We start from the raw sequence: 15006 nt of genomic DNA on the forward strand, positions 1-15006 counted from the left end.
GAGGGAGGGAGGCGGGGAGGAGGGGTTTGGCCGGGGCCGGCGCCGGGATAAGAGGCGGGGAACCCTCCGGCGGCTCGGGCGGACGGTGTTCTCCGGTGCCGTGCCGTGCCGTGCCGTGCCTGTCTGCCGGCGGGATGGAGGAGCTCTATAGCAAGGCGGAGACCCTCGCCCTTCGGAGGAAGCACATCGGGTAGGGGCGGCGGCGGGGCCGGGAGCGGGGCAGAGGGGATGAGGAAGAGGAGGAGGAGGAAGGTCTGTATCTGGTGACAGCGCCCGTCCGGACCTGCCCGGGGGCTGCCAGCGCCGGGCAGCCCCTCCGGCCCCGCGGCGGGACCCTGCGGGGAGGGGGACAAGGACACATACGGGAGCTGTCATCCCCCTGGACTGCCAGGTCTCGGGGCCACCTGGAATTCCCTAGGCGGGCGGAGGGATGCCGTCCTTAGAACACTGCCCGTCAAACGCATCATTGACTTTTCCAACAGATCAAAGCAGGCGGCCAGAATGTGGTACCCAGGTGTATGTCTAAAATGAGACTGCTCAGGGCTGGGATTTTTTTGCGCACGCACCTGCAAAACAGCCGTGTCCGCTGAATGAACCTGTTGCTATTCCTTAAGCTGAGTTTAACTGAGGGACATGCAGGAGGGCTGCCAGAGGCTGTGACCTGAGCAGTAGCCCTGGCTGTGCACGTATCTGATTTCTCTGTATGGCAATGTTAGTTCCTACAGGATGTGCAGCTTTCATAATTTCTTCAGTAAATGTTGCCAAGTGAAAAGTAAGTCCAGGTTGGAAAACCAGATCTATTCTACTGACTGCATCTTAAATATGTTGCATATAGAGAAAGCTTACTAAAGATTCATAACTCACAAAAGATTCCCTAAAGTCATAGCCTCATAAAGTGAGAAAATCAGCTGCTTTTTAGGGGGCAGATCAATAGCAAGGGAGTCCTGCCTGTGCAAGACTTGCAGGATTGAGCAGTGCTGGGCAAACAAAGAAAAACTTTCACAGAATGAATTGACAGGTTAGAGGAAAAAAAAAACTGCAGTCAAGAAATGGCCAGTAATGATGGGCATTGCTTTCAAAGTATAACAGAGAAATAGCTCAAGATGTCAGAGAAGTTCCATGCAAGAGCGCTGGAAGCTGTGAGAAAGAAAGCAAACTACTTCACTATCCAAGACATTTACAAGTTCATAACCTCCATATACCCAACAATAACTCTCAGACTTACCTGGAAACAACTGTGTTTATCCAAGCTCATATAAACACTGCTAAATGTTCAGAAGACTTTCCTTCTGCTCAGTAATATCATTCAATGTAATTACATAGCTGGCACATTCTCCAAGGGGTGGGGAGGAGCAAGAAATAAGAGTGTTTAAAAAGTATTTTGGTTAATTTTATGAGGAGCTTGAGTTCTGCTGGAAGTCTGAGTGATTTAGGTGCTTATAATATGCCTCTTTTAAAGATTTTTATCCAAAGCAGACAGGGTGAGAATGTGAAGGTTTTAGGACCTGCTCAGTACCTCTGAAAATAAAGCCTGCAAGGCATTAGTGTTTTGTTCTTGACTGTAACCTCTATATGCTGCAGTCATCCATTGCGTAATGATTTTTTGGCTATAGTATAAAACAGTACTTAAGAGCTTACTTCAGTCCCAGAGAGTTATTTGGCCATAGATGTCTGTAAGGCATGTAAACAAGCAGACCTACAGCCTAGGAACACAGCAGGACATATAAGGACCTGGAGCAACGTGCAGACGCTGTTCTCCTGTGAAATCAATTGCAGGCAGAGTCAAGCTTTGAAAACACCCTTATTAAAGACCAGCTTCTGTTCTCACTGTGCCTGGGGAAGTGCATGGGTTTTCAACTGTGAGCAAGATCCCCTGCTTGACCAACACCTGAATGACTCACAAGCTTTTTTTCCAGAAGGAGGCAACAGTCTCCAGAGCTGCAAAAAAAAATCAACCTCCTCAACACTCAAGGGAGGGAGAAAAAGTGAAAAAATTAAAATGATGTTATGTTTATTATGTTTTAGGCCTTCCTGCAAAGTTTTCTATGCCAAGGACCCTCTGAAGATAGTCCGTGCCCAGGGCCAATATATGTTTGATGAGAAAGGGGAAAAATACTTAGACTGCATCAACAATGTTGCACATGGTAAGCAGTTTGACTTGTAAGACTGCTTCTATTCCTTAATTTCCACTAAGGATCAGGACACATTTCTGCCAAGTGGTGATGTTCACAGTGCTTCTCTGAACATCCTTGTGTGGTTCAGTAATTCACTGCTTGCTAGTAATAACTAATAATTTTCTTCTTTAGTGGGCCACAGCCATCCATATGTGATAAAGGCTGCAACAAAACAGATGGAACTGCTCAATACAAACTCCCGCTTCCTGCATGACAACCTTGTTCAGTATGCACAGAGACTCACAGCCACCCTGCCTGAGAAACTCTCTGTTTGCTATTTTGTTAACTCTGGGTAGGTCTGATTTGTGGTTTTTTATATGAGTATCCGTTATTACTATTTTGCTCCTGTTTGTGACAGACACTCAGGACAGCTTGGTCTAAATCTTATTAAGCAGGACTTAGTAACATGCAACAGAAATATATCCAGCAATGATCAAAACTTTCTTCCTATTTGCAGCCATCATATTTAAAGTGATGGCTCAAAGCAAGAAAGCCAAAACATGAAACTGGCCTGCTGAATGATATGCAAGGAAAAAGTGAGGGGGGAAAAAGCAAGAAGAGGAAATTAATTCTGCAAATTGGTGAATGTTATGTACAGACTGATGAATGTCATCTGTAAATTTATATATAACCTTGGAAACAAGTTAGTTTTCTTTAGGCAGTTTGGTAGTCTATAATCACTTACATGTCCAAACAGACAACCTGTGAGCAGAGGGACTGTGACAGATCAGGGTGGGAGCTTGGGTCTTCTTCCAGAGTACGGATTTGGGATTGTGCAAGCACTGAGGAGAAAGGAGTTGTGTAGTGTGGGAGATGGGGCATTGCTTTTTGAGGGTTAGTGGCTGCACTGTGTTCTCAGCTGCAAATTGGCCTCCTGTGTACCAAGGGGAGGTAAATATCTACAGGCAAACTGGGGGAGGGAAAGAAAGCATCTCTTTGTTTGCTGTTTATACAAAGGGCTGTTTTATCTTTGCCCCCTTACATGGCGCTTATAGTCTCAACCTTAGCATTGTAATCTGCTGTGTTGATTTGTTGCATCCATGAGTTCCATGCCTTGTTTTCTGTCAGAATACCCTTTTAATTGGAAGTGCTCCTTCACTAGTTTGCTGCTGTATCTGTTACCATGCAGGTCTGAAGCAAATGACCTTGCTTTACGTCTGGCTCGGCAGTACCGTGGGCACCAAGATGTGATCACCCTGGAAAAGTAAGTACACCAAGTAGCTTATGTGAATGCAGTCAGCAGCTCCTGCCATTACTTTAGAAGTAGCTTTGCAACAACCCCCTGCTGTTTGTACTCCACTGCCTGCTGAAAGAAAAGCTTTGTTGCTTTGTATTAGAGCAGATCAGGAAATCCCTTTTTCACATTTGGATAAACACAAGTTTTGAAGATCTCTGAAAAATAAGCTTGTCGGTCACCCCAGAAGGTCAGTCACCTTTTAGAGGGCATTTCCCACAGACTCCTAAAGCAGTTCATGCCACAAACTTAAATGTTGGTTTCAAAAGCAGTGAATGGTCTGGCTACTGGGCTGCTCTGGAAAAGGGCTTTATCTTCATCATGCATTGCTGGACATGTTTAATTTTGCACAAATAAATATTCAGTGGTCAAGAAGAATGATCCTGTAGTTCTACATCAGTGCTGCAATGATGCTCAGCTCTCCTTCAGTGAACACAAGTATGCACACAAAACCAAGAGGCTGCAAAATCAGGTGTTGAGAGGGCTGCCAGCCACAGGGTAGGTGGCCAACCACATTTCAGGGTTTTCCTATCCTAGATGCAGCTGTAGGTTTGGTGATGTTGCTGTAGTGCTGGATTTTCTTCTCAGGTTGTGATTAGAGCAAATGCAAGGGCACATGTCTCTATCTGAGCAGCACAAAGCTTGTTTGACTCAGCTATAGTCAGATCCCTGTTAGCAACACACTAACCTAAGTACGTTCTACTAAGAAATCATGACACATCTTTGGTTTGGTTTGAGGTTTGCTCGCTTCAAGTTTATGGCTGAACAAAAGTGTTTACTATTCCCTGAATAAAGATGCTACATGCTTTAGGCTCAAAAGGTTCTGGTTCATAATTTCCAAATCAGTTGGCCGCAATAGTACCCAGCTTTAGCATACTCTGCAGTATAAAACACATATTCAAACAATGTCTTTTTCCTGACCATGACTTTTGTCAAACCCTCATGCCTGCAGTGCCTTCAGGGCTGGTAGTGATGGGCTGCTGCTGCATAAGGTTTTCACTTCTCCATGCAATGCACACTCCTGAGAGTTTTCACAATGGTATTGGGGTGTAGTTTGCAAAGCTTGGGCTGGCCAGAGTGGGGCTGATGGGTTGGAAATGGAGGAGCTGGACCCACCTTTTAGTTCTAGGTAAGGCTGCTAGGTCACCCACCTTGAAATTAGTGCAATCAGACATCATCTTGGTCTGTCTCCATGTTGACCCTTGATTTTATCCTGTTTCCAGTCTTGCTAGTGAATTAAAGTCAACAGCAATTTCATATTTTCTTTGAGGGAAAGACTAAGGAAATTAAATCAAGATCCCTTCACAAATGGTGCTGCTGTGTTGCAAATATGGTTGCTATTCTGGATTATGTAAATTTGGCTCTTCTATACATTTGGTGAAAAGTGACTTGGCTGTTTAACACTCACACAGTGCTTACCATGGCCATGTTACGTCTCTGATTGACATCAGCCCCTATAAATTCAATCAGCTGGGAAAGGACAGCAAGAAGGAGTATGTGCATGTGGTAAGTATGCTTTTTTTTGTGTTTTTTTTGTGGTTTTGTTTTGGTTTTTTGGGTTGGTTTTTTTTTGTCATTTTTATGCCTGTTATGCAGCATATTGTATTACCCACTTCTGGTGTAAATATACTTTCATTCTGTTTTTCTGATGCTAGTGTACATATGCTTGGCTGATTTCAGTGGAATAAATACAGCAAAATTGTTTGCTTTTGGATTTCTAAGAAGGTGCTCAGCTGTGGGGCTGATTTCCTTCATTGTGCAACAGGTCTTCTTAGTCACTGCATTGTATAGTTATGCAGTTTGATGAAATCAGCCAATATTCATTGCATTGGTTTGGTTAAAGATATGCAGGACTTTTGAGTCTAGTTCCAAAAACTGGAAAGGCAGATTGCACAAGTTTATACAGATTTGGGTATAGGACTCATGAGTGTCTAAGGGAGTGTTATTTTTCACATAATACTTTTGTATCTTAAAAAGACAAAAATTTTTCTCAGTCCAGAAATAGACACCTAAGCATGCCTTTCCTGTCTAGACCTTCTTGTGTTAACCACACTGCCAAAGTAGTATCCACCTTTTTGTACCACCTCCTTTCTCTTAGTTACTGAGCCTTTCCTAACACCATTTGTAGAGGCTTGAATATCACAAAGATTTGTACCATGACTAAAATGCCAGAAGGGAAGTCACAGACTGGAAAACCCTACTATCCAGTTGCAGAAAAGGATCTTCTGTGAGAATATGAAAAAAGGTGGTGGATGGGTACTCATTATTGTGTCTTGAGGGAGAGGAAGGACAGTCTTGAAAGGTGGATGAGGTAGATGATGGTTCTTACAACAGCTGCGTTCAGTAATATTGAACTCATGACAGGCCCAGATTGAGTTTAAGCTCCATTAAGCATTTTTGAAATTCAAAGTAAATATTCAGGCTGTACTAACTCTTATTACCTATTTGTGTGAAAAACCAATAAAGTGGAACAATGGAAAATAAAGTAAAAGTTTCACAGATGTATTGCCTTCATAAAAACAAATAAATGAACTGGCCTTTTCAGGCTCCTTCTCCAGATATCTACAGAGGGAAATACAGGGAAGACCACCCAGATCCAGCAAGTGCTTATGCTGAAGAGGTGAAAAAGATTATTGAAGAAACACAGAAGAATGGACGCAAGGTGTGTGTTTTGTGCTCTAGAAATGCTGAGGTTTCATCTATTTATTATGGTATGGGGGTGTGTAACAGGCAGATGAGGACTTGTTTCTTTACCAATTTCACGTGCCTCCCTCTCCCTTCATTTTTCTATGATGGGTTCTGTTCAAAATGGGCCATTTTTCTATCTGATGCTCTCATGATAATTTTTCTAGGCATCAATGAAAGGATCAATAATACAGCTGTATATAAGCAAATACAATTCAAAGCTGTTAAATTTCGTATTTGATGCACTGAATCAGTAGATTTTTAATATTGTAGGGAAAGGTTTGAGGTCAGCTGAGAAACTACATCACAAATTCTAGCAAAGAATATAAAAAAAATCCAGGACATAGAGAAAATCTATTAGATAAAATCTCAGTAGTACATTTCTGAGCCTGTTTGGTTAAGATAACTTTGAAAAGTCATATAAAAAGGTGAAACTTCCATTCATACACACTATGACCTTGATAAAAACAGTTTCTGAACAGGTGTGCCTAAAATGTGTGTTAATCTTTTGTATGATGGCATTAGCGTGTTCAGACTTGTAGGGCTTGATCCAAAATCCACTGAAGTCCCAGAAGACTTCAGTGGAGACTGGAACATGTTCCCTTCTAGTCCAATGGACTTACATCACCTCTCTTTTAGTTTCTTCATCAACTTTTTTTTTATTCTCTACTAACGGATAGTTTTGTTTTTTCTTCCTTTGTTTCCTTTCTTTTGCACATTTCTTAGGTTTTGGTGACATAGACCTGTGGCAGGACAAGTTGTGCTAAAGGCTAAGCCTCACATGCTGTGGGAAGCTTCGTACTCTTTGGCCGTATACTCACATGTAGTGTGCGGTCCTTTACTGCTCGGCCTTGTTTCCAGGAAGACTGCACCAGCACAGAGACCTCTTGATGCTCAGGGAGGGGTTCACAAGTGGTGTGGGGATGCAATCCCTTAACTAGCAGACTTATGCCGAGACCTTGGGGTAATACTGTATCTCTGCTGCATAGACTTCTGCTGTTGACAAAAAGGAATTTTGATGTTCCAGTATGTCTGATCTGCTGTTCTCATCCTTCCTGATTTGAAATAACTTTCTTTTTCATTCCTAGCAACTGGAATTATTTCATCTGTAGAATTTTTCCTCTTCTTTTGTCAAGTGCCTCGTGCTGACATGTTATTTGTGTAGTTACATGCATTAGGCAGGGGTGCCCAAAGGCTAGCCACAGGTCATCTTACAGGTCAGCTTCCACCCACCTCTACCTGGTATTCAGGATTAAACAAAAACCCACATATACCTGCAAGCTTTATTAATCTCTTAGGGAAGATGGTACACACTGTTGTGTGCCTCCTGTAATCTGGCACCTTTAAATAAATTTATGTAGCTCCTAGAAGAGCCTAATTCAACACCCAGTGACACCAGAAAGCACCATCCAGTTCAATACAAGGGCTTAATGGACGCTCTTGCATTCCCATCAGGCTGCAAAGGTGGCCCTGGCTACTGCAAATTTGGGCACTCTGATTACAAAATTAATAAATCCTTTAGCCATATCTGTTTTCAAGAGCTCTCAGTTGTCCAGCCCACTGCGTGATTAAATTAAGGCCCACATTTAAACATTTATTTCTAGACTGTTAGATGTCTCTGCCAAGGCCAAGTAGATGAACACAGCTCTTACATGAGTTTGTCTCTTGTAGATTGCTGCCTTCATAGCTGAATCCATGCAGAGCTGTGGAGGCCAAGTAATTCCACCCGTGGGCTATTTCCAGAAAGTGGCAGAGTACGTACAGCACTTCACAGGGGCATAACGGGAAAATTAAACAAAGAAATAGCTTTTTGCTATAGACTTATAGACTATAGACTTACCTAATCAATTCAGCTATTAACCTTTTATGTTCTTGGCTATCTGTGGTTCATTTCTGCTTATTGAAGAGTATGATTTCAGTTCAATATTGTAATGGAATATCAGCTAATTTTTAGCTAGATAATTGTAATTCTTTTCCTATCTTTAATCTTCAGCCATAAATTTGATGGAATATGAAGTTAAACCAGCTACAATCCTATGGTACCATTACAGTACTCCTATCTGACATTAAAATGTCAATTTATTTTCTTAACACGTAGCATACTAAAAATTTCATGGCTATAAAATAGCTGTAACTGTATTCTTTCTTTTTTTTTTCCTAACTTGGTCTCACACTGCAGAATTTCTGTGATGCAGACTGCCTTGTCCTTGATTGCCTACCCGTATTCTGCAGCACTAGACTTTCAAGGTATTGTGATTCTTTTCAGGTATGTGCGTGCAGCAGGTGGAGTGTTCATAGCTGATGAGGTCCAGGTTGGCTTTGGCAGAGTTGGGAAGCATTTTTGGGCATTCCAGCTGCAAGGTGAAGACTTTGTGCCTGACATTGTCACCATGGGAAAGCCCATTGGCAATGGACACCCTATGTCTTGTGTGGTCACAACAAGGGAAATTGCTGAAGCTTTTGGTGCTTCTGGACTGGAGTATTTCAATACAGTAAGTTCATAGGTGAATCTTTGCCTTTTTTATTTTTCTTTTGGTCTGCATTTAACAGTTAGAAGTTCTCCAGGTGATCTAGATAACATCTGCAGCAATCACTGCATCACATTACTAACAGCTTGAGTTAACCACAGTCCAGTATCTAAAAGCAAGTGGAGAGGCTTTGAAATACACTCTGTATCAAGTGTAATATCACCATATAGACCACCACTATCAGCATGACCAGCAGCAAGATCAGCAGCATGACCAAGCTCTCTGGCAGTCATGCACCTCAGCTCACATCCATGCAGATAATATTTTCCTTATGTCTCTTTTCCTCTCCCCACTCTTAAATATTGATTATGTAAAATTACATTTTCTAGGATAGGTTCTGTGTTGGTGGAGCTCATTACCTGGCAGACCTTGCTCTGCAACTGACACCTAACAAAACAGTGACCCTTTACCAGAAAATAATTCATCTGCGTGCATGCCACAGAGGTTCAGTCTTCTTGTTTACTGAGCCTGCTTTCTGCTCCTGTGACTCAGCCTTCTTCCCAGCTACCATGAATATGCCTGTTTTAAATGGAGTTTATACACTCTGGATCAAAATATATCAAATCTATCACCCACTGCTCTTCCCAGGAGCATTTTGCCTGCACATGCAATCAGCTGAATTCTTTAGTCCTGAGATCTTCAGATTACTTTAACCTGGAGCAGAGGAAGAGGGAGCCCTTCCCTTGTCCAAATGTAGGGTATGGAATTCCACAGCCTAAATGCACAAAATCTCCACTTTTTCAAACTTCCCTCATGACATGCCAAGCAGGAGAGGGAAAGTGAAAACAACATGGATAGCCACTGATGAATGTTTTGTTTTGATAGGTTTTGATTTTGATGCCATGTTTTGTTTTGTCTTTGCTATCAGTTTGGAGGCAATCCAGTGTCTTGTGCCATTGGCTTGGCTGTGCTTGATGTAATAGAGAAAGAAGACCTCCAAGGGAATGCCACACGTGTAGGAAATTATCTCCTGGAGCTGCTAGCTGAGCAAAAGGAGAAACATCCCTTAGTGGGAGATATCAGGTGGGTGCATCACAGCAATGTCAGAGAAGAAAGTAACTGTGCTAGAAAAAGTGACAAACTTGGTGTGAGTGGAACACAGAAACATGCCACGATTTTGCTACACCTCTCTTTTAAAATGGACTGCCCAAAACTGGTATTGTAAGGGAATATATATTTTTTTTAAGTTGTCCATCTGTCTGCTTAATTACATACAAGCATAGCCACTAAAAATGTTCTGGGAGAGTAGGAGAAAGAGCCATCCATGTGCAATAACCAAGATGTCAGCACACCATTGTAATCATGCAGACCTTGTTAAAATCTCTGGGATTTCCTTGTGAGATGTTACTATGGATTTTCCTCATCTTATATTATTACCATTGGTAATATACCATTGGTACCATTGCATTCAGCTTTTTTGGGGGGCAGGGGTTGGGTCACAGGGTTTTGTACTTTTTTTTTTTCATTATTTTTCTCCCTGGCTTGAGATTTTCAGGATAAGCATGAAAGAAATTATCCTGTCATTCTTATCTGGCCATGTAGCTTTAATGAGCCAGGTAAGTTTATTTATCCAGAAATACCTCTTATCCCATTTGACTGTGTGAAGTTGCCAAAAGGCGACCAAAGACAAAGTCTCCTCTCTCATTCTCGTTCCCACATTTGCGCTTCAGGAAGAGAATTACAGTTGTTAGAAACAGGTATTGCATTTGCAAAAGAAGGTTTAGATTTCACTTGTCTGTACTTCTCTTTTCTACTCCAGGGGTGTTGGATTGTTTGTTGGAGTGGATCTGGTGAAAGATAAGGAGAAGCGAACACCAGCCACGGCTGAAGCCCTTCATCTTATTTACAAGTAAGGAGTTCTTAAAGACTTGTGCAGTGATCAAACCCTCCTAATATTTTCCAGCAGTTAGTCATTAATTTTGTTTTCAGTTTGTGTAATTTTTGGTGACATAGTCCTAAAAAAGGAAAACTTTCAAAATCTGTCTCAGCTTGAAGGAAGTGACAGGACACGACATAGTTTTATACCTATGTCTAATACAGATGTTTACTTTTTCCCACAGACTCAAAGAGCATCAAATCCTTCTTAGTGCAGATGGACCCTACAGAAATATTTTAAAATTTAAACCACCAATGTGTTTCACAAAGGAAGATGCACAACACACAGTGGAGACACTTGATGCACTTCTTACAGGTATGTGTGCTCTAGGACTCAAAGGAATGCTCTTCTTTGTTCATTTCCCAATAAAACACCATCATAGCCTAGGCCATTAGATGCAAGGGAAAGTAATCAACTGCATTTTTTACCATTCATCAAACTGATGTTCTTAATGACAATTATTATCAATAAATACAAAGCCCCATATGTACCTCATCCAAACTTTTAGACAAAATTCTGCTCTTGAGCCATTCTCTTACAGACTTAATGTTATTACTCATTTCTGGTCACATGTGCTGTTTGTTAAGGAGTGAATATATCAATTCAGCACAGGCCTGAAAGACACTGCAGATACATTGGTGTAATTTCCCATAATGTGCTCTACCTTTTATTTTTTTCTTTTTATTTGTTTTTCAGCTAGAGTACTGGAATGTGATTGTCTCACTCAAATTTAGCCTGAAACTTTTTGGGCTCCATTTTTTTTTACCTGAGGACCAATCCAGGAGAAAATAACATCAGTTATACTGTTATCATAAAGGCTCTTGGAGCCTGTTACACATTAAATGCTCCCATCTTCCAAGAATATAACAGCTGAAGTTAGTATTCCATTAACCTGCTGGGCAAAGGCAGAATTCCACTCCAAAAGGTTTCTCTGATACCTGTGCTACAGTCACATTGCTAATTTTATTCTTTTCTCTAAATACCCCCAAGATAGACAGTCCTGATAGATTAATCACATTGCCTCAAAAAATGTTTTAGGAAGTATTCATCTCTCTTCAGTTATTCTTCTGTGTGATAAATGCCCAGAGAAATAGCTGGTTTTTTGTTGTTTTTTTTTTTTTTTACTTCAGGCAGCTACTAAATTAATGGTATGCTTACTTCCCCCATGCTTCTTTTTAATTTAGTTATTTTATTACTCTTTTTTTTCAGAACTGGAAGAGGCCACTGGAATGAAGACAGAAAATAATGCATCTACAAATGTGCAGTGTAAAAGAAAAGTATGTTTTAATTTTTAAAATTCTTTTTTCAGATAGGTGTTTGGCACAGCAAGTATAAATTACTTTGGTAGAGCATGCCTTCATTTTTGGTAGCATGAGTGGCTCTGTGCCTTGAAACTGAGCTTAGAAAGTTACTCACTACTAGAAACCCTGTCTCACTGGGGTAAATCTAAAAAGAGCTGAGTTATCCAGACCAACAACATGTTATAGACAAGCCACCTGCCTTATCTGCTTGTGTGCAAACAAGACCAACCAGACTTTGGGCTACACAAAGTCATGAGCACAGCAGTCAGCAACTCTTGGTTCTTGGTATTACATGCTACTGAAAGATATTTGACTTTCTAAGCAAGCCTGCAGCCTGGAAGGTGTCCAGGTTTTCAGATAGTTCCAAGGATTTTGTTTCCACCATAACTCTTTCAGTATGAATGGCTGACAAACATCCAAATTAGGACTCCTTAGGTTGCAGCCTCAGCTCTGGATAAATCGCATATGATTTTTCACACCCTTAAAAACATGTCATCCTCTCTACAGGAAAGCTTGCTGAACTGTCCCTTGGTGGGTTTTCCACTTGTGGGGGTGGGAATGCAATAGCTCAGCTGCCATGGGGTGTAAAAATTAGCCTGATGAGTTATTTGCTATATATCTAGATTTTATTAGGTTTTCAGTGCAAGCCTACTGTTACAGACATTTGTACACAATCAGTTCCATTTCTTTCAGAACTAAGAATTGTGGCAATAATAGAGAGCCAGGCAGAGTTACCTAATGGGAGACAGGCCCAGTGGCTGCCTGATGGAAGACATGCATGTGCCTCCACTGACGTCTCCTTTCTGTTTCAGACAACTGAAGAGGGCTCTCAACCAGAAGGTGCAAGTGAAAGCATCGGCCACATGAATGGAGCTGCCTGCCGACAAGAAAATGGGATTTATTCGAAAAAACGCTCAGTGCCAAGTAAAAGAATAAGAACATGAGGAGGGACAGTTTCTTCATTCAGTTTGAGTTTGTGTCCGTCTTGCTTTTGAGATGAAGAGTGCAATAGTCTGAGTCCTAGGATATGTTTGAAGCCTAGTCATGCCTTTCATAAACTGGCTGAATTCCTGTTAGCTTCAGTAGGTTTAAAATACCTTTTCAGATATATGAGAACTGTGCCATGTGGCTTGAAATCTAGATGTGACAGAATGGAGAAGTGATACAAAAATACCTTGGTGCTGATGGCAGGTGTGACATAAGTACACAAACTTGGTGAAAACTGCAGATTTGTCCATATTATGCAAAATCTGATTTGCTTAACTGCCATAAAACAAATGCCAATCCTATTAAGTTTTAAAATATATGCTTAACATGCTATTTTTGCAATATTTTAAATTTCAATATGTAATATTGAGATGTTAATTACTTCCCATGTTTTAATGGCTGCATTCTCTAAACAATGCTTGAGAAAGAAATTATTATTATCTTCTAGTGTAACTTAGGTCCTATGGACCATATTCCCAGATTATGTAAATTGGATTAGCTTTGCTAATGTGTAGCAATGCTCTACTAAGTGTCTACAACTCTATGTTAGAGACACAATGTCTATGCAGGGCACTCTCACTATAAATTCAAGGAAAATAAAGAGTCTAATTTTCTATTAATAAAGCAACTTTTATAAATATTTATATAGAGTAAGATTTAAAAACTTTTCCCCTAAAGTTTGTAGATTGAATCCTATCAGTCTATAAAATACACAAGTAAAGTATATATAATTTCAGACACACTGACTGACTGAATTTAACCTGAAGGTGACTAAAAATGAGGTTCCCAGGACCAGCCCAGCTTGCATTCCCGTGGATTTTAGTTGTTTTGAGAGTCATGGGAATTACTGCCTGATCCTGTTAAAGTAGTGCTGGTACTTTTTGTCAGTGGTGATGAAGAGTTGTATACCAGTTCCATGGGATCTTGACACATAAATGATAACACTGGATAGGTTACTAAAAGGAGAGGACCACTGTATAAACCATGCATGCAAGCAGTGCCTATCTGTGCTGCAGATACTTCTGGCTGACTTTCCTCATTGTCAGTGTTAAATTTCAGTGACAGCACACAAGCCCTTCTTTTCTTTCTTAATACGTGCACAGCTCCATGCTATGGAGGACACTGAGGACTTTCCAAATAGTTTGTACTTCAAAAAAAATTACAAAGTGTATTTATTTCCTCTTCGATTTTAATACCCTAAATTCTGCTGTTTCCTAATTGCTGCTAATTATCCTACTGATATGACTGAAAATTGAGCACTTTATCTAATTTCATGTTTTCCACAAATTGCTACATTTATATTGATGTTTTTGGTGCAATGCTTTCCAACATCCTCAAGCTGGCTTGTTTTCTGTTTCATGATCCTTGAATAATTCTTCCATAAAAATAAATCTCTTCTTTGTAACTATGATGTCCTACACAAAGAAGGTTTTTTGTTAATTTGTTTGTTTTAATTTTATTCTGCAGTAACACCTATTTGCTGAGGGAAGTAACTTTTAGCTGAAGGCTGTCCCCATGCCAAGGCAGAACTGACAAGGCTGTGTTACCCCAAGGCACTCAGCTGTTGGCAGCTATTACTCTTCAAGCCAAATGTTGCCTCAGCTGCCACAGTTCATTCCCTGCTAACTCTGCACCAGGAAGGACAGGTCTTTTCCAAAATGAAACTACACAAAGAACTAAGTGAACTTGGTATGTCTAAAGGCACAGTTTAAGTCATTCCCTGTATGGAGTGCCTCTACTTATATTTCACCTCATCCACTGTGTGCAGCAACAAGCAAGCAAATACTTCTGTGATTTATTAGAAGGCTTAAGCCCAAAGGCACAGAGCCCAGTACCAGTCTGTACTATGACACCAGCTGTTGTGGCAGGTCATTAATGTTTAATTTTCAAAAGTATGTCAAAGAACTAGACTTAAAAAATCTGATTAGCCTAAATCTAAGGTGGAGTAGTTTGAAGATTGCAACCTCAAAAACACGGAATGCCTGTGTCTCTCTGCTTCTTCCTGTACTTGTGCCTTGGTTCTGTGCATGCTCAAAATATTTGGAACATCCATTGCTCCAATCCCCTTGTGCTTTTCACCCAGCTTCTGTTTTATGAGTCAGGAAGCTCTCTACCTGTTGGATCTGCCCATTTTGCAAAGTGCAGGTTACCTAGAAAAACTAAGTGTTTATTTTCTTTAAACAAGAGAGGATATCACTCCTATGATGCACACTAAAAAGAG

At 40.8% G+C, this 15006-nt stretch overlaps 1 protein-coding gene across 1 annotated transcript; it reads left to right on the top strand.

Annotated features, from left to right (window-relative positions):
* The first annotated feature begins 26 nt into the window (after positions 1 to 26).
* ETNPPL (ethanolamine-phosphate phospho-lyase) lies at positions 27 to 14196 on the top strand. The gene is made up of 13 exons (XM_021525484.4): positions 27 to 190; positions 2026 to 2144; positions 2307 to 2466; positions 3304 to 3378; positions 4821 to 4914; positions 5954 to 6070; positions 7765 to 7847; positions 8360 to 8585; positions 9490 to 9644; positions 10381 to 10470; positions 10682 to 10812; positions 11707 to 11774; positions 12611 to 14196. The coding sequence occupies exons 1-13, from the start codon at positions 135 to 137 to the stop codon at positions 12740 to 12742; spliced, it is 1506 nt and encodes a 501-aa protein (XP_021381159.3). The 5' UTR covers positions 27 to 134; the 3' UTR covers positions 12743 to 14196.
* The last annotated feature ends 810 nt before the right edge of the window (positions 14197 to 15006 follow it).

The sequence above is a fragment of the Lonchura striata genome, chromosome 4 (assembly GCF_050655825.1).
Source record: "Lonchura striata isolate lonStrDom1 chromosome 4, ASM5065582v1, whole genome shotgun sequence".
Lineage (NCBI taxonomy): Eukaryota > Metazoa > Chordata > Aves > Passeriformes > Estrildidae > Lonchura > Lonchura striata.